General features: G+C 41.6%; 1 protein-coding gene across 7 annotated transcripts in view; it reads left to right on the top strand.

Annotated features, from left to right (window-relative positions):
• Window positions 1–19,767, top strand: part of MMRN1 (multimerin 1) — a 67,444-nt gene that overhangs the window by 38,799 nt on the left and 8,878 nt on the right. For 6 of the 7 annotated variants that reach the window (XM_039540840.1, XM_039540838.1, XM_039540841.1 and 3 more), the window contains 3 exons: window positions 2,274–2,372; window positions 7,441–7,614; window positions 12,300–14,282. In XM_039540840.1, the coding sequence (XP_039396774.1) occupies window positions 2,274–2,372; window positions 7,441–7,614; window positions 12,300–14,282 (2,256 nt within the window). The remainder of the gene's footprint in view (window positions 1–2,273; window positions 2,373–7,440; window positions 7,615–12,299; window positions 14,283–19,767) is intronic. The other variant, XM_039540839.1, reaches the window with a different exon arrangement.

The following is a 19,767-nucleotide window of genomic DNA, read 5'->3' on the forward strand; positions in this document are numbered from 1 at the left end:
AATATCAACTTTGGTCTAAGCTTCCTCCTCTGCGTGGCTGTTCTGAGTTTTTCCTTGCAGAACCTCAGTGTCCCTACCACTAGTTCTCTTTACATTACAGATACACTCAAATACCTTAATATTCTAAGTTTGGAACTTATAGGACCCATCTGGTCTGGTTGCCAAAGAGAGTCACCAGGATAGCTCTGCATCTTCATGAAAGTCCATACAGAACACCTTGTTATAAAGTGCAAAGTATGTATCGATTATTATACGAATAATGGACAGGCTTCAAAAGGTTCAGACAGTTCCTACAAAATTTGGATATTTTAATTTATCTGAACCTTTTTCAGGTCTCTGTCTCTGCTCTTTTCCATCTTGCCTTTGCCTTTCTTCTCACTCCAAATAGATCCTTCTCCCTTCCCCTGTCCTCACCTTCCCTTTAGCCTGACTCTCAACTCCTCCTCCCTGAGCCAAAGGAGTTTGAATGCTATTCTAGGATGTAGAGATCTCTAGTCTAAATATTCCTTTGCATTCTGGCCAAATACTACCCTCGTATAGAGCAATCTCCATGTCTTGCCTGAGTCAGATGAGCTCCTGAATGAATTGGGCTAGATTCATCCTTATTCAGTTTGGGTTCACCACTGAGGAGATTAGAGTGTTTGCTTTGGCAAGTTGCATTAGGGGTTCCAGAGGGAGAGAGGAGCTTTAAATGACAGTTGGGGTCATTAGGAATTGTACCAGCAAATGTTGCCCATTGTATGTGCTGAATCAGCACATTCTATGATCATTCTCCTCCACCCCAGTAGTGCTTCACACTTTGAATTTCCATTGGTGATAGGGCCCTCTGCCAGAGGGAGAGTGGCAGGTATCTTGCACTGCTGTGACCCCTCATTATTAGACTTCCTGCTGCTAAGGGCCCCTGCTTCTCAGGTTTCTCTTACCCATCCTGTGGCCCTCAAGAAGTCTCATAGCCCCTGAGATCTAAAGAAAGCAGCCAGCCCAACAGATATACTGATACAAAGAGAAGAAAAACAGGGGGAGGGAATTACTTATCTGAATCTTTTCTTAATCTTAAAGTTTCTGTTTTAGTTTCCATTCACTTGAAGATTTGAGTGACCCTAGACATTGGAAAATCCTACCATAAATACTGCTTGTTCTAAGGAAACTACTATAACAGCAACTGTGTCTTAAATACATGATTACATAACTGTTTTCCTTCTTTTAGAAAATATCCTCTTTATATAGATAGGAAGTTATTCTTTTATTAAATGTTGTGGTTGATTTATAGAAAAATGCCCTGCAATACTTTAATATCGCCATTCTCTTCACACACAAAAGTTGTTTCCATTTAGAGAGGAGCTGCAGTACATAAAAGCCCTCATCTCAAATCTCCCTCCTCTTGTCCTGCTGTTGAGGGAAAGTTCAGATCCAAACATGAATCTTTACTTTGCAGCTCAGGCAAATCTCTTGTATCTATTGTAGCTTAACTCTTGGTAAAAGTGTATCCAATTAGCTCTGTTGTTAACTGACAGGCATTATTATTAATTATAAGTGATGTGGCACTTTTTAATCTGCTGCTCTCAAAATACTTGTAGTGGTAAAGCACAGATAACCCCCAATTGTATCTAGGGAAACTGAGGCACAGAGCAGCCACTTGAAGGTCACCGAGCAAGTCAGATGTGAGAACCGAATCCCTATCACTAAACTATGCTGCTTTCAGTATTCAATTAAGGTGACTTTCATTACCTTTCTGTACTTGGTTTGATGCTCAGCTCACAAAATGTATTGTTTATACAGTTCTGGTTTTTTAATGTTTGATTTTCAATAAGCAAAAAGCCATTCTCTAGTCTTTGTTAGACACCAGCTGAAAATGTTGTTAGTTAGCCATCAGGCAAAGACATAAGATATTTTTATGTATTAGTTTTGTTTTATATCTGTTTTTAAGCCTCTACTCTAAATTTAATCCAGATTTCTGAATCTTCCTAATTATAGGGGAGGTTTAAACTTGTATTAGCACCAACTTCTACAAATCACAATAAATTGCAACATCATTGAGACATTTATAATCTTCTCTGTTCAGAATTAAATCTGGTCAGTGTTTTCACCAATGGTCCACATGCGTTCCAGATGGGCTAAGCTGCTAACTCAGGAATCACCACAGACAATTAGGTTTTGGAAGAGACAGAATGGAGAAATGAAGAGCAGTACCAGTATTGCCTAGTACTGGATAAAGTAGTCATGCTGAATGTTTTGCTTACCTCCTTTCCCCTCTTCCCCCCGCCCCTTCTTAGATCAACAACATCAATTGCTTATACATAGCAACCAAGCTGAGAGCAACACCGCTATCAATGTGGAGACACGGGGAAACCAGCAGGACCCCAATGATCCAGGTCAGTAGTTGTGATTACTGTCATCTCTAACACAATCATTGTCAACACTATTTACTAAGTCTACTACAAAAGACTTTCCCAGCTGCCAAAAAGCTCTGGGATGAAGCATCAGATTCTCTTGCAGACCTGTTCCACTGGTGGTGCTACTCTGAGAAGGGTGAGGGGAGGGAACTGAATCTGCTGGATCAGTGCATCTCAGAGCATGCAACTAAGAGAGTCAGCCTCCAAAATAAAAACACAACCCACTGTGTTACTGGCCACAATGCCTCTGTTTAAAAAGATACATATCTAGTCCAGATCCACAGGCAGCATAGCTTAGCACTGCATTGCAGAAGAAAGGAGAGTTATGCTGATTTACACCAGCTGAGGATTTAACCCTCTGTTACGTATATTCTTATTGGACTGATGTATTTATTCTAAACCAGTTCAGTAGCGTTTCTGCCAGAGTGCTCAACGTTTGGCGAGAGGAGTTTGGTGTAACTTGAATGTCATCTTCCCAAATGGAATCAAAAGCAAGCTATCCGATAATACTTTACAGCTCTGTTCTGAATAGTGTGATATGACCCCAGCTTATCGTGCTAATCATAATTGTCTCTGTTACTCTGTTCTTCCCTTCTCCTAGTTGCAACCACCTGTTGATCATTTCATAGTTAGATTGTGAGGACTTTGGGGCAGGGATTGGCTCTTTTATTATGCACATGTAGGCAGAGCTTAGCCAAGTCAGACCCCAACCAGTAACACAAGTAATTTTATTCAATCAGTAAGCTAAAGTCAGAGAGGACCTAATATTGGTAAAGCTAGATACCATAAGAGAGGCCCCCTCACATATTGTATTCTCTTACAGTGTTGAATGCATATGCTTTGGCCATGCTCACTTCCCTTTTGTATTCATTTTCCACTACTATTTCATGTTGGAGTTTTATTAACGTAAATGTTCCAGACAATGGATTCTATTGTAGCCTGTGGTGACAAAGTCAGTCTGGGCAGCTGCAAGAATGTGAGGGAAGGCAGGTATGTTTACCCTGGCCTACAATGATAAAGGCCCTTTTTCCTATAAACTGAGAAGGGTTACCTCAGGTCAGTTAGGGACACCTGAGTCCAATTAGGCTGTCTGAGACCTTTTAAAAGCCCCCTCCTCTGCTTAGCCAGGGGAAGGAGAGATGAGCGGCTATAGGGCTAGTGGCAGCAGAGAGGCAGGCTTCTCTAAGGTGAGCAGCTGCAATCCTCCCTATGGTGGGAACTCCCAAAGCCGAGTGCCTGTTCAGGAGAAGGATTGACACCCTGGGGCCTGCAGCAGGATAAACCCCCATGAAAGGGGTGGGGGGAAAAGAGGTTCCCCTTTTGTTTTATGTTTGTAAAATGATTTATTTTTGTTTGCTGGAGGAACCCTCCTTGGGCCTTTCCTGATCAGGCCTACCTTGAAAGTATTGATAAGAGAATACAGAGGGGGAAGACTTAACCCAGGCCTTGCCACTGGCAGAGGGGGAAGTGCAAAATCGGGCAAGACAGAGAAGGTACCTTGCCACACTGTACAAAAGTCAAGGAAACCAAATTTTATTCATGCCAGTGAGTGAATTACAAACACATCCAATAAAATGTGACTTATCAGACCTCTCCAATTAGCCAACAGTTTATATATCGGATACTCAGAGAACTACTCATGATCAGTGCACGATGTGTTTTTAAAAAATCACAAAATAAATATGCTGAATACTTTGAACAAAGAATGTTTGAAGAAATTGTTTGCTTGTGATATATTTATTCCCAAGAATGCCGCAAGACTCCAGTTGCCAGATAGTTTGCTGTAAATAATTTTTGTTCCTCTCTAAATGGTGCTGTTACCCACACGTTGGCAGTGAGTGTGGGCAGCAGTGAACTGGTATAACTTACATGAATCATAGAATCTCAGGGTTGGAAGGGACCTCAGGAGGTCATCTAGTCCAACCCCCTGCTCAAACCAGGACCAATTCCCAACTAAATCATCCCAGCCAGGGCTTTGTCAAGCCTGACCTTAAAAACCTCTAAGGAAGGAGATTCTACCACCTCCCCAGGTAACCCATTCCAGTGCTTCATCACTCTCTGAGTGAAAAAGTATTTCCTAATATCCACCCTAACATGGTGAGGTGCCAGAAAAGGAATCCATAGGGTGTGAAAGAAAGTGTAAGATACCAAGAGAGATTACACCCTTTTCTACACTCTTCTATTAGTTGCTTTTTCCTGTTGGTGTTTGACTTACACATGCCTGCACTAGCTCATGGTGTAACAAGTACCTTGTAACTTACCTCTCCATTTACATCACCTCTGCATTTGGCTTTGTATCCCAATACACTTTGCCAGATCAAATAATAGTTATAGGTAAAATTCAGATCCTTATGTTTTATTTCTTAACATGCCACTCCCCCTTTGGGAGATCCTTGCACCTAGGGAGAGCAAAATGTCAAAATTCAGACCTGCTCTGCTTCTTGAGCAGGAGAATATTCTCCCTTCCCCTTAAATACCAAGAGTAAGAGAGAAAATAAAAGGAATAAGCAGCAGAGGAAAGATATTGGCTGCTGGATAGACATACAGGAAGGGTGTTTCAAGTGGGAGCTACAGAGGAGAAGGCTCTCATACCAACAACGGTGGTGAGACGGTGTGAAAAGTCAAAGAAGAGCTCAATTGCAGACCATAAAATAGCAGTAAAAATAAACAGGCAAGTGAATTCACACCCTTTCTTCACTTTATTTCACTCCTAAATTCTTACAGTGCAAGTCTACCCTGAGAAGTGACTCTATAAAGATAGTATCTTAGGATTTCATGTGTATTGTCACTCAATGATTTTTAGATCAGATTTACTCAGTTGACCAGTAAAAAGATGTCTCCTCTGGCTGCCAGCCCTGCAAACACATCCTGGGACAAGACACTCAAATCTTCCTGCCTCATGCTTTGTTACCAGTTACACCGATTCTGCGTGCCAAATTCTGTTCTCATTTATACCTGTGCAACACCATTTTCTGCAGACCATTGCCTTGTTATGTTTATCCAATTCTCCTCTCTACAATGGGCAGCGACGGGGAGGATCTGCAGATGTAGTATAGTTAACAGTTCTCTCAATTATGCATGAGCCAAAATTGAATTCAACTTGCCTTCCCATTGCTGAAGTGTAAACAGGAGTGAAAAGTAGTCAAAAGCTCTTATTAATGTCACCAAGGCCCGTAGCTGATGAAAGACACATCTACACTGCAATCAGGGTGTAACTGTAGCACACAGACATACCCAAGCTATCTTATTCTAGTTAGCTCAGGTAGTAATAGCAGTACAGGCTTCAGAGCAGGCTAGTCACCTGAGTAAATCCAGGGCCTGTGCAGGCTTGTAGGGCCTCTACTAAAACCCATGCTGGTGCAGCCTCATGTCCATGCATACTGTAGACATACCCCTGACACGAATATCCTAAGATTACCCACAGGAAGAACTACCACTGTTAAATAGTCACTTTTCAGCGTAGACCCACACTTTAAACTAGATGGTGTAAATGCCAAGTCTGCTAACTAGAAGTTTGAAGAATCATCATTCCATTACACTACTGCACAGATGAAAGAAAATTCCCCTTTGCAGGCTACTTCTTTTGTGTGATCTTTATACTTCCACCCTTTCACAGTATTTGTGACTATTGCCATTTGCTGCCATGGAAAAAGACACTGAGTCCATAATGAGAAATGAGACAAGATCAATGCTATTACTATGGATCTCCACTAATAAATATTTGTATGGATCCATTGAAAGGTGATTTATTAACTCAAAATATGGTTTGGTCCAGTTGGGGTAGTACAAACATATCTGTATTTATCTATCTATATCCGGGTGGCCAACCTGAGCCTGAGAAGGAGCCAGCAATTACCAATGTACATTGCCAAAGAGCCACAGTAATATGTCAGCAGCCCCCCATCAGTCCCCCGCACTCCTCCCAGTGCCTCCCGTTTCTTCCCTGCACCTCCTGATCAGCTGTTTCATGGTGTGCAGGAGGCTCGGAGGGGGAGAGGGAGGAGTGGGGGTCTGGCAGGCTCGGGGAGGGGGCGGGGCCTGTGGCAGAGCCAGGGGTTGAGCAGTGAGCTCCCCCCGGCACATTGAAAAGTTGGTGCCTATAGCTCCAGCCTCGGCGTCAGTGCCTATACAAGGAGCCACAGGTTGGCCACCCCTGATCTATATATTTAACATAATCATTTAGGTGGGATTTTCAAATGAGTCTAAGGGAGTTGGGCACCGCAACTCCCTCATATTTTGAGTGCTTAACTCTCTTAGGCTCTTGAAAATCTCAGTCTTAAAACCCACTTCTGCAAGACGTTCAAGGCAGGCATATGCGTGAAGCCCCAATAATGCAGGATCAGGGCCTTACTTCTCTACAGGCTAATTTAAAAGCTGGGAACCAGACATCCACTAATCTCAATAGACCATGACCACAAGGAGGGACAATTTGGATTGATATTGTAATAACTGAACTTCCCAGACTGGGCAATTTACTCTTTTTCGAATGATAGTGTCAGAACTATAATGGTTCTATCCTGTATTTTTATTTTTTTATTTTTCTGGTGCTCATTCTTGTAGGATCTGGCCGCCCTGTTCAGAGGGTCCTTCTTTCTATCCTATCACTCATAAATGGATGTATCTTCTTTAGACTGAAGCATTGAAACTACACGTGTTCATTGATTTGTAAATGATAAGTGAAAATAAATATCTTGGTGATGCTATTAAGGGACAAAGAATTAATGAGAGAGTGGTAACTGAATCCTCCACCAGGTAGTAGGTGGGAGAAGACTGGGATTATGCTGATTAAGATAGGTTAACCATTCAAAGAGCTCTTCTAGAATTATAAATACTTGATAATGGATATGCAATGCTTCAGTTTTTAGTTACTGCTGTGCTGCTGAATGTCACTGATGTGTGATATATGACAAAAATGAAGATGACTCACTCATAAATTGTAACTCAGAAACTTTGCATTCTACTTTCAGCTAATGTTTCTAAAAAAAAATCCACTTTCTTTCCCCTGTGATTTAATAAAGCTTCTTTTTTGCTCTATTCTTCCACCAAGCAGTTACACAAAAAATGAATGAGCAGATTAGCAGCCAGGAGATGAAACTGACTTTTCTACAGAAGAAGGTTGACAACATTTCTGCTACCATGAGTGATGTGAGTAAGACACTCTCCTCTCTGGAAGGCAAAATCAATGAAGATAAGGGCAGAGACTTCCAGTCTTTCCTAAAAGGTAAAAGAAAGAAAGAAATTAATGCAATCACTCACCCCGTTAAAGGTGCCAGGAAAAATGTTCTTATGCTGACCTCTATTATTATTCCGTATTTGTAGAGGGAACTCTTTCTTTGTTTCTTCTGAGAGTACAATTTTTAAAAGGCCTTTATTTTGGTCTCTTTAATAATAACAAATAATCAATACACTATGTTGTGTACTCTCCAAGGTAAGTTAAACCAAGTCACTATTAGGGCATATGAGTTTATCTACAACTTCCTTTCCTTTACACTTTCTCTGTTTTGCTAGCTGTTGGAGAGGTGGGATTAGCTCTGTTTCTGAGAAGTCTGAATTATACAGTATGTGTGCAATACATGTTTCACGCAAGTTTGGGGCAAACCTTTGAGGAGGTTTGTTGTTGTTTGGTTTACAATCCAGCATTCACTCTGTTGAAAAATTTGCCTTTGTGATAGAGTAAAAATTTTCCAAATGATAAGTGAGGGTTTAGCCATATCTCTGAGGAGGATAGCTATGCTTTAGTTACCGTGAGGTAGAAAAACGCCTTTTTTTTTTTTTTTAAGCAGTGAAGACAAGCCCTGATGTTAGAAAGCCGGGTTTAATTCCCAGATTTGCCACATACTACTTGTATGACTTTGGCAAGTCATTTTGGCCCCAGTTCATCAAAGCGCTTAAGACTGTGCTTAAATCTCTCCTTTAGTGCTTAAGTCCCATTGGCTTCAAATCAAGCATCTGCTTAAGTGTTTGACTGAATCAATGTACCTTAACATACCTCTTCCTCTGATCACCATCTGGGGATAATACTTCTCTGGTCTATCTTGTCTTGTTAGATTGTAGAGAGACAAGGTGGGTGAAGTAATATCTTTTACTGGACCAACTTCTGTTGGGGAGAGAGACAAGCCATCAGGCATATACAGAGCTTTTCTTCTAGGAAATGTACTCAGAGGACATGGCTACACTGCAATTAAAAACCTGCAGCTGGCCTGTGCCAGCTGACTCAGGCTCACGGGGCTTGGTCTATATGGCTGTTTAATTGTGATATAGATGTTGGGCTTGCCCAGGCTCTGGGACCCTGCAAAGGGGGAGGATCCCAGAATCAGGGCTCCAGCCAAAGCCCAAATATCTACACTGCAATTAAATAGCTCTGTAGCCCTGAGTCCCATAAGCCCAGGTCTGCTGACATGGGCCAGCCGCAGATGCTTAATTGCAATGTAGACATATCCAGAGTGACACAGCTAGATACAAAGTGCACCAGATTGCTTAACATAAGAAGTTAACATATTTCAAGGGAGCATTCAAGTTGAAGTGAACCATTAACACCTTTCCAGTCATGGGAGGGAAGGAAAAAACAAAAGCTGGGGGCAGAGTTTAAATGGGTCATAGATTATTGTAATAAGCTATAAACGCAGTGTCTGTTGCAGTCTGTGATTTTGAGTATCTAGCAAAGTTATGAATTTAAGCTCCCAGGCTTATCTTTTCAAGGTTTGCACAGGTTTCCTTTGAGGATGAGGACTGATAGGTCAGATATAGAGTGATTGCTTTGTGAAAAGTGTTTACCCACAGGTGATGTGGTGTTTTTGTCTTTTATTATTTTCCTGTGTGAGTTCATTTGAGAGCACAGTGATTGTCTGGTTTCACCCACATAGTTGTTATTGGGGTGTTTAGTGCACTGGATGAGGTACACCACACGTTGTAATAGGCATGTGTAGGACCCATGAATCTTGAAAGGTGTGTTGTGGGGAGTGTCAATCGTTGTAGCACTGGAGATATGTCAGCAGGTTTTGCATCTGTTGTTCTAGCAGGATCTGGTGCTGCTTTGAGTTGATGAGTCCTGGTCTCTAGGCAGCTTGTTTCTGATAATGAGCTTGGAGTAGCTGGGGTTGTTTGAAGGTCAGACAAGGGGGTTGAGGAAAGATTTCTTTCAGGATATTGTCCACATTGGGTATGTGTTGTGTTGTTTGATACCCCATACAGGTTCCAGTGTAGGGTGGTAGGTGACAACTAGCGGTGTGCGGATGAAGGGAGTTTTATTTCTGTATTGAACCAGCTTCTCTGGGTGGTCCTTGTTTGGTGAAGGGGGGTTTAAGTTTGTTAAAGTGTATGTCCTGGACTTTCTCCTTGGAGCATATTCTGTGGTATCTGAGTGCCTGCTGTAGATAACAGATTTCTTGGTGTGTTAGGGGTATATAGTTTATAAGCATTTGGGGTTGGGACTGTCCCTTACTCTATATTCATACAGCATCCACCACACAGGGGTGTCTAGGCACTACTGTAGTACAAATAATAAATGATGAGCACAATTCTCTTTGGCAGCAATAGCATTGTAAGGTAAAATTTCTTTATACTACTATGAAAATTTCCACCTAAGTGACACTTAATTGGCTCTGCACATTATTCTGAAGGGAAAATCATGTAAGGATCAAAGGTAAATCTGTTTTATACAGTAGTAAACTTAGCACTGATGTGACACTTTTTTTTTTTAAGTCCAGTTCATCAGGACTCTATGAATCTCACATTATCCCAACTCACGCATCCTAAAACATGACGGTTTTCTCTGGAAATAAAAGAGAGGCACCTTCGGGAATGTGAATTCAAGGGATACCTTTCCCCCCCAGTAATCCTGATGGAAGCCAGGGGGAGGAGAGATGTCCTAAGAGAAAGGAGCTTTCACAATGGAAGAATCTAGGACTGCTAATACAACTGAAAGAAACAGGATAAATATTGCCAATGCGGTGTTCAGATGCCCCAGTGATAAGTGCAGTATGGACAAGTTTAGCCAGAGGGAAAAAACGAAGGAAAGATTAGATTAAACATAAAGGGTGGAATCCTGGACTCATTAAAGTCAGTGCCAAAAGTCCCACTGATTTCAGTACAGCCAGGATTTCACCCATAGAAATAATTCTTCATGACCCCAAAAAGCAAGTGGATCCAATTCACAGAGGGAAAACTCAAAGCGATATTTATTAGACATGATCTCCCTTTTATGAAACCTTGCTTATCTATTTGTAGTTAAGTCAAGCTCTTTCTTGACTTCTCTGTTTTTTTAAAAAAGATGACATGAACCCCGACCCCTAAAGTAGGTAAGAAAATAGCAAATAGCTATTTTGGGAAGGTGGTAAGAGCATGGCTAATGGGTCAGTATGGATCCACCTGTAGAAAAGAAGGAGGAGCAATGACACACATTGACTACTCCCTTGCATACCCCGTAGTAATAGCTATGGTCCAGCTGCACAGATACCTCAGCTGATCAGGGCTGAAAATTCCTTCCCTCAGAACTGCAACATTTTGCTCACTTTCCTAGGATTTGCCCCCAACTACTTACTTTGGTTTTTTTATCTATTGGCTAAGAATAATTTTAGGAAACTGGTACTGTAGGCGTAAACAACATGCCTTTGCTTCTCTAAATCTATAAATGTAATTCACAGTTCCAATCCTTCTGTCTCCAGAGTTGTATACTCCACATACTGTGTGGCTCTCCTTTACCCTTGATCACATTTATACTGTCTCTACCATTCATATTGGCCTGCTTTCACTTCTACATTTATTGACTCTTGGGCATACATTTAATTTGTCTTCAAACATTTCCCATTTCCCCTCTGCATCTTTTCTATCCATTTCTTTATTCCTTTCTGCATTAGCCATCATTTCCACATTCTTCCAAGATTGCTGAAATCCCATGCCCATGCTTTCCACCTCTATTTTGGAATCATTATAAACCTAATTATGAATGTACATTATAAGAATAGCAGTTTTTATACTATGCCAGTCTACAAATGGTTTTTGAGCCTTTATTGCCTTTACCTATCATGTCCCATGTTTTACCTGGCTAGATGAAATCTCCCATTACTAGTTCTGTGTTAGATTACCAACATAAATCAATCTCCCAATCAAGTTGCTCTGATGAAAGTGCTGCCATCAACTGCATTTAATAGCTCTAATTGTAAACCTTAGGCCCGGGTTGTTGTTGATTTTTGTGCAGGTGCACTGTGGGGAAACAGGAAACTAGGATCACATCCCCCCTGGTGCTGTCTTCATGAGGGCTAGGAATAATTGCAGTTCCCGCGCTCTGGGGTATACAAGTACTGCTCCCTCCATATTCCCCCAGAGCAAACAGCAAACCAGATTGGGGTGAGGTGGAGAAGGGCCATGTCCTCAGACCACTTCCACACTGACCGGAGGGAGCAGGACAGATGCACAGTGGATAGGATGCTGCACCCCATGAAAAGGTGTATACTATATATAAACTCTGCTTTTTTGTGGGGGTGAAAAGTAAAAAAATAGGGGGCAGCCCAATTTTCTTCCTTTGCTCTATTATTCTATGGATAAAAATCACCCAAACATCTGTGAGCCTAGAGCACAATAAATAAGTGTGTGAATCGCCAAGAGAACACACTTATCTTGTCTGTTGCTCTGCTTGGGACTAGGCAAATGAATGTTTGATTCTGAGCCTATTGAAATAATCAGTAAAGCTCCATTTCACTTCACTGGGAACAGTATCGGGTCCTCAAACATCAACAACTACTAGCATATTAAATTAAATTTATAAGTAAGCAGATCATAATGAGACAACCATTACATTTCAGTTCCTTACAACACACTGTGTGTACTCATTAAATGAAAGAATGTTGGATGTCTGTAAACAAAAGACTATTTAGTTATTTGTTTTTTGCCCTTTTTTTTTTTTTTTAGGTCTCAAGTCTAAAAGTATCAATGAACTAGTCAAAGACCTTATCAGAGAGCAGTTTAAAGTCTACCAAAGTGACATACAAGAGACAGTGGCCCAAATTTTCAAGACTGTGTCGAGTTTATCAGAGGATCTTGAGAGCACAAAAGAATTAGTCAAACAGCTGAATGAGACCCAACAAAAGTATGCCCAGGAGAAAGAAGACAGGCCAACAAAGAATGAAATCCTGGAGCTGAAGAATGATCTGGTGCAGATGAAAGAGGAGATGGGCCTTGCTTATGACAAGCCCATCAAAGAACTAGAGGCAAAGCAGAAATCCTTGGAAACTGACTTGGAGCATGAGCAGACAAGAAGCACCATTTACTATGCATCTCTGAATAAGACTCTTACAGAAATGAAAGAGGTCTATGAGCAACTGTTATCAGCTGAACGGATGTCAGACCAAAATGTCCCTCCAATAGATAAAGCAGTGGATGATAATATTACAGAATATATTCTCACTCTACATGAGAAAGTGAAGAAACATGGCCTAATGGTGCTGCAGCTGCATGACGACTTAAGAGAACAAGATATCAAGATCAGCAATCTTACTGTTACATTAGAGATTCAGAGAGATTCTGTTCATACAGTATGTGAAGACACCTTGTCAAAGTGCAGGAATGATTTCCAAACAAAGCTAAAGGGCACAGAAGAGAACGTGCATTTCTTAAACAAAACCCTAGCTGCTGTTGTCTTTCCATTGGACAATAAAATGGACAAAATGAATGAGCAAATTAATGATTTGTGTTATGATATGGAGATCCTCCAACCCTTGATTGAGCAGGGGCCACCGTTTAGTCTGACAGCAGAGTATGAACAGCAAATTGAAGTGGAAGCAATCAGCAGGACATTGGAAAACCTAACCACTGTTGTTAATAGTCTGAGTTCCACCATCCAAGAACTTGTCAAAAGCCAGGAGAGGCTTAAAAGCGAGGCTCAAACTCGAGATGAAGTCTTTGAGAGCCGTATTAATGAATGCCTCATGGACCTAGAAGATGGCTTAAATAAGACCATGACAGTTTTAAACAACGCTGTTGATTCCATTCAGGATAACTATGTTCTGAAAGATACTCTAAATGTCCTGCAAAATAAGACCGAGGCCTGCTGTGGTGGTGCTGAGAAGATGGACAGCATATTGGCATTTATTCCCCAGTTCCAATTGTTGAATGAGTCCCTTCAGACACTGGTCAATGACAAGCAAAGTCACCAATATGCTTCAAAAGTAATTCAGGACCTTTCCGATTTTCCATATGAAGAGCATGAGAAAATAAGCCTCCCTGACCTCAGAAAAGTTTACCACATTTTAAATGAAACATCATCCAAAATGGCTGAGCACCAACAAGACATCAGTCACCTAGAAGAAAAGCTGTTACACTCTACAGAGGTATCAAAAGATCAAGAAGTTCGCCTGCAGAGCATCGAGTCGAATATAACCAAGCTTTTGGTGAATAATTGTGTTTCACTAAAAAAAGGCAAAGTTGTTTCAACAGAACAAGAACAAATGGTCTCTTCCAAGCTTCAGACACTGAGTTCCAGAGTCAAAGCACTGGAAGCAAAGTCTGTCCGTTTCTCAGTTAATATCCCCCGTTTAAACAAGACTGCTTATGAGGCTTGGGGGCTGTGTCAGGATGCCTCAGCCAGCATTCGAAAAGTGAATGCTAGTGTACCCCAGTTAATTAAACTTGCTCAACCTGATATCCCACTGCTGCAGAGAGGCCTAAAAGAGCTCATAGAGTCTGTGTTGGAAATAAAAACAGGGACTATCCTGTCTAATTTAACCTGGTATGTGGACAAATCCATGGCTGACGCTCTGAGCAATATTACCAAACTCCAGAAACAGATGAAACAGGCTGTAAAGAAACCAGCTATGGCGAAAAAAGGGACAGTGAATGCCACCACAAGTCTGGCAGGCCGAAGTCAGAGAAACACAGACAACGCTATAGAACCAGGTAATGCATTTTACAGACACTAACTGCTGGGGTCTTTAATGTTATAATAAAGGCTTATGTAATCAATGTAATTAACCAAATCAATTAGCAGTCCCAACAGAGTTGGCAGGAGAACTTGACTAAAAATGAATAGCAGTAAATAATGCAGCAGATCACTCTCAACATATCTGTGACTATGGGTGTCTGAAAAATGCAATTAAAATCCTTCAGTGGGCCCATGCCAGCTGACTTGGGCTCATGGGGCTCGGGCTGCAGGATTGTTTAATTACAATGTAGATGTTCAAGTATAGGTGGCAGCCCAGGCTCTAGGACCATGTGAGGTGCGAGCGTCCCAGAGCTTGGTCTGCAGCCCAAGCCTGAACATCTACACAACAGTTAAATAGCCTCTTAGCCCAAGTCAGCTGGCACGGGCCAGCTGCAGGTGTCTAACTGCAGTATAGACATACTCTTAAAAGTGTATTTGTCCTCTGGAAATGGACTTTTTACAAAAGACCTCCTGAGGTGCCATGGTTTTTTCCCTCAGTGAAGCCACATCTGCTCAGTTTAGGATGTAAAAGTAACAGTGGGTTAGTTTTTAAATACCAGCCCAGCCTTTCAAATTCAACTGAGAATCTGAAAATCAAGTGGCAGTCCAGCTAATGCATTAGCTATAAAGATTCTGCAGTTGGATGTCAGAATAAAGATGTGGAAACCAGAACAGGAATCCAGTTTGCTCTTCAAGAGTTGCATCAGCTTTCCGCAGGCCCACCAATGGCGGGGGCAAAGAGGACAATTGTCCAGGGGCCCAGGCAATTTAAAAGGGCCCAGGCTGCCCCTGCACCCCCTCCCGCACCCAAACTCCCTCCCAGAGCCTATACCCCGCACTCCCTCCCGCACCCCAACCCCCTGCCCCAGCCTGGTGAAAGTGATTGAGGGTGGGGGAGAGCGAGCGATGGAGGATGGAGTGAGCCAGGGGTGGGGCCTCAGAGAATGGTCAGGACAGGGGCGTGGTCTCAGGGAAGGGATGGGGCGGGGCGGGGCAAGGATCTTTGGGTTTGTGCGATTAGACAGTTGGCAACCCTACCGGGCGGGCATGTGAAAGCCCCGGGCCTGCCAGAAGAGCGCACCCAGCAGCGCAGCCGGCAGCTCACTGGGCACCAGCCAGCGCAGGCGCAGCTCTGCCCAAATGTCAGGAGGACTGCGTCTGCATGGGCACGGCTTGTGCGTGCATGGGGGCCCATTAACTGTTCTGCCCTGGGGCCTGGGGTTGCCGTTGGCAGGCTCTTTTTTTAACAGGAGTAAAAAAAAAAAAAAAAAATGTAATATAGGCCCCAAGCCTGCAAACACGTAGTCACATGTTTCACTTTGAGTATGTGAGCAGTCCCACTGATTTTATGGGACTACTGCTAGCTACTTCAAAGCTTCATTAAGACTACCAGTGTACTTAACGTTAAACATCTGCCCAAGTATTTGCAAGATCAGGGCTCTAGTCAGTAAAATGGGCGTGACTAAGTATACCTAAAAAGCAAGTAAGATGATGTCATTTTTACAAAGGCACTTTTCAGAGAAGAACCACATGTGAATGGTTTCCTAACTTCATGTCAGAGGTCTAATAGCAAAAAATAAAAATATAAAATTTGAGGTACAATATTAGGCATCAGCTTTGACTGAAATTCTATAATACAAGCAAATGCTTAGTTTGTGTCACTTCTGTGAAAGTGAAATAAAACGAGAAAAAAATAAGATGCTGGGTAAAATTTTCAAAAATGGTTTAGTGACTTAGGAGCATAAGTCACTTTTGTAAATGGGACTTGGGCTCCTAAGTCACTATGGCACTTTTTAAAAAATGTATTCATGGGCTATGCAGGATAGGTAATGGAAAGGGAAATAAAAATTTCCATGTTACACTTACCTATTTATAGGTGCTCAAGTGTTGGCAAATCTCTTTGTATCACTCATCCACCTTTTCTATCCCATTTTCTCCCAGGTTCTTTACTAGGTTTAACTGGAATCTGCATTATGTTCAGGAACCTAACCAGTTTTTTCCCCATCTGTGGTCAGTTTCCGATTTCCACACATCCATTACTAAAGCTAAGCCAATAGTGCAAAAAAATTATTCCTAAATATCCATTTGATTTAAAAAAGCCAACTTCAGTTTCATTCTGTTTGAGACCCTTTCATGGTAGCTTGCAAGTTCTTGAGCTTTATTGGAATGAACACTGACTAAGGCCTCAGTTCAAGTATTTAAGCGTGTGTTTAAATCCAACTATTCAGCAGAGTATTTAAGCCCATGCTTCAGTTTAAACATACATTAACCCCATTAACACAAAGATCAAATAATTGGGCCCAAAGTTGTCTTATCCTTACGAGAATACGTCAATATTTTATCTGGCAACTGAAAGATGCTTAAAAATGCACTGACCTCTGCAAAACCCTTTCCATACAATAAAAGCGAATTTCAATTATTTATCCTTAGTACAGCCACTCCTTCTGAGCCATCTCTGTTTTCTGCCTGCCTCTGTCATTGCACAAAAGATGGAAATTCAAAAAACCTTGATCCTAATTAAAACTAAAGGGAGAGAAAATTGATGTCACTCTGATCCCTCCTGGATCTTTCACTTTGTTGGAAACTGTCAAAAGGGCCACTGCCTGGAGCACAGGAAGCTGCCAGCAGCTTATTTTTTAAACATTAATGAATAAATGTCATTCCTATTTATTATTTATATGACTCTGAATTTTCACATATAGCTTTCTTGATAACTTTTGATGTGCTTGTAGAAAGTAGGGATCTTTGCAGATAATAGCAAACACCATTTTTTAAAAGTAATTTTTCTAAACAGCTTGAAAGTAAGGTTTCTATAGGATTTTCTAAAGCTATTGAGGCTTTTGAATGCACTGTTGATAACCCCTCAGCACTGTCACTAGTTTATTACTGTACAGTTCTACAAATAGTCTAAACATTATCCCTCTTACACCTCTGGTCCGCTCTGTCCTATTCCTTGTGGGATGGATTTTTCTCATCCAGAAAGGCTCCTCCTGTCCATGTTTTAAGAAACCATACACAACACAAGTAATGTGTGTCAGCTCCATAAGAGTCTCCAAATACAAATGGTCAGCATCACCACTGAGTTACAAGTCTCTAATTACAGATTTTAATAGGACTTAGATGTTTGTTTTTCTGGGCTTTTCTTCACTACCAGAGTAAGTTGACCTAAGTTAAGCTACTCCAGCTATGTAAATAACATAGCTGGAGTCGACATAGCTTAGGTCGACCTACCCCAGTGTCTTCACTGCGCTGCATTGGCAGGAGATGCTCCCTGGTTGACATCCCTTACTCTTTTCGGAAAGGTGGAGTACCGGCGTTGACCAGAGAATTATCTGCCGTCAATTTAGCGAGCCTTCGCTAGACCCACAAAATCAACACCCGCTGCATCGATTGCAACGCCGTCGATCTCCCCGTAGTGACAATGAGCCCTTTGTTTAGTTTTGTGACAGCTTGAGGAGCCTAATCCTGCAACCCATATGCAAGTAGAGCCAAATCTTGGTCCCATTGACATCAATGGTAGAATTTCCATTGACTTCCGTGTGATCAGGATTTGGCCCTACTTAAAGGAATGGGAATTTTGTGACTGATGTTAATGGGGTCCCATTGAAATCAGTGAGACTGCAGTTCTGAAGCCAGTTGTGGTTATAGGTGTACACAAGGAATGCAGAGTCAATTCAAGCCCTTTCATCCTTTCTTGTGTTGAATATAATGGGAATTTGGGGTGAATGCAAAGTAATATCTAAGTAATGGCTCCACCAAGTAATCGACTTCAGTGGGATGACAGTCTTTAAGCAGGTGATGTATTTTGTGCCTGTGTGTGAGAGAGCGAGAGACCAGGAAAGGGGAGATAAGCATAAAGGTTATTTTCATTTTTGTTCTCATCTCCTGTATCTTATTTTCATTCCTTTCATCTCGGTACACTCACATGGACCTGACTAAAGTCAACCGTTCACAGTTCATCAGAGAATCAAGCATCCCAGAAGTTATAGTTTATTAAGGTTTCAATAATATTTCCACTTTATTTCCTATCTTCCTCCTTATTGTTTCTGGCCCAGACTCCCAGAAGCATGGTATGTGTAATAATGGATAACAACAGAACAGACTGAACATTTTTGTCTTTCAATAAGCTATATCAGACCATTTAATTTGAATGCACACTTCCCATTTGTTCCATTGGGGGTGGGACACTCATAATGAGGGTTAAGTTAGAGTTCTGCAGTCTGTAGATGTGGAATTAGAGATCTATTTTGGGTCACATTTTACTGATACATGTAAATTCTGACTCTTCCTGACAGAAATGTTAAGCTTTCATTGTTGCTTTATCATTCAAGCCTGCAGTAAAATAAGCCCATTTGTATTTTGCATTAAGTGTTTTAATTGCAAGAGACTGATCATTATTCTAATTCAATTTGACTCTTCATACTTCAGTTGTGCATATTTAGTTTGATAGAATAATAGGCAGATGAAAGGCGATGGTGATGGGTTTTTTTTAATTTAGTGCTCACAAAAGGCATTGCAATGGAAGTCCTGGAGACTCACATTCTCTGTTTTAAAAAAAAGAACCAGTTAGGATAGAGCTACTGCAGTACAAGCTACCTCCCCAGTGCAAGGCCAATGTGCTACTAGTGAGGCGACAGTGTAATTCCATGCTTTGGCCTCTTTGCTGAGATTGCCTACAGGGGAGTCAATCAATCTGTGCCTTTTGTGCCATGGACATCTAGCCACTGGACTGAGACCAGGAATTCATTTCGCCTGTGCCACTGAACAGCCATTACTTTTATCGCTGTCGGACTGGGACTACACTGTCAGACTACTGACCTAATTGCAACTACGTTGTGGTGTGACAGCCTTTGGGCGTGTTAGAAATCAGTTTGGCTCAGGATAATCCCAAACTCTGCCCATCTTTTAATGGTTGCAGGTAGTTAGACAGTCACAGTTACTGAAAACCAAGCATTGGGAAATGACTTCCAAATGCCTTCCTCTTAAGCCATTCCCAAATTAAATAATTGGACTCATGCCTCTCAATAAGCAGGCCAGCTGCAATCATCTGTTCCCTTAGATTATTAAAAATCTGATTTCGTTCTAAATAGCACCGCAGTGGATACTGACAGAGTTTCATTACTTCTTTGAAGATTTGTTTGTATCACAATCAGTAGAATATTCCCTAAAGAGAGACTGTGGCTGTGTGCCTTTACTAAGAGTAGCAGAACTCTGCTTTAATATAACATCTGTCCTCCGTCCCACTGAATTGCATGGAACTAGTACCTCATTTATCTTATCCTCTGCTGTTATTTCTGCCATTTAAACCTTTCATTGAACTATCCTGGCCAAGTCTCTCCTCCACTTACCTGTCCTAGTGACTTGTGAAGGCTTAAATAAAACGAGATGAAATGCTGTGCTCAGAGACATTTCCCTAAGTGAAGTCTGTTTGCAACTTTCCTGCGTTCAGAAGGTGTGTGC

This window comes from Mauremys reevesii, linkage group 5, assembly GCF_016161935.1.
Source record: "Mauremys reevesii isolate NIE-2019 linkage group 5, ASM1616193v1, whole genome shotgun sequence".
NCBI classification, from domain to species: Eukaryota; Metazoa; Chordata; order Testudines; family Geoemydidae; genus Mauremys; species Mauremys reevesii.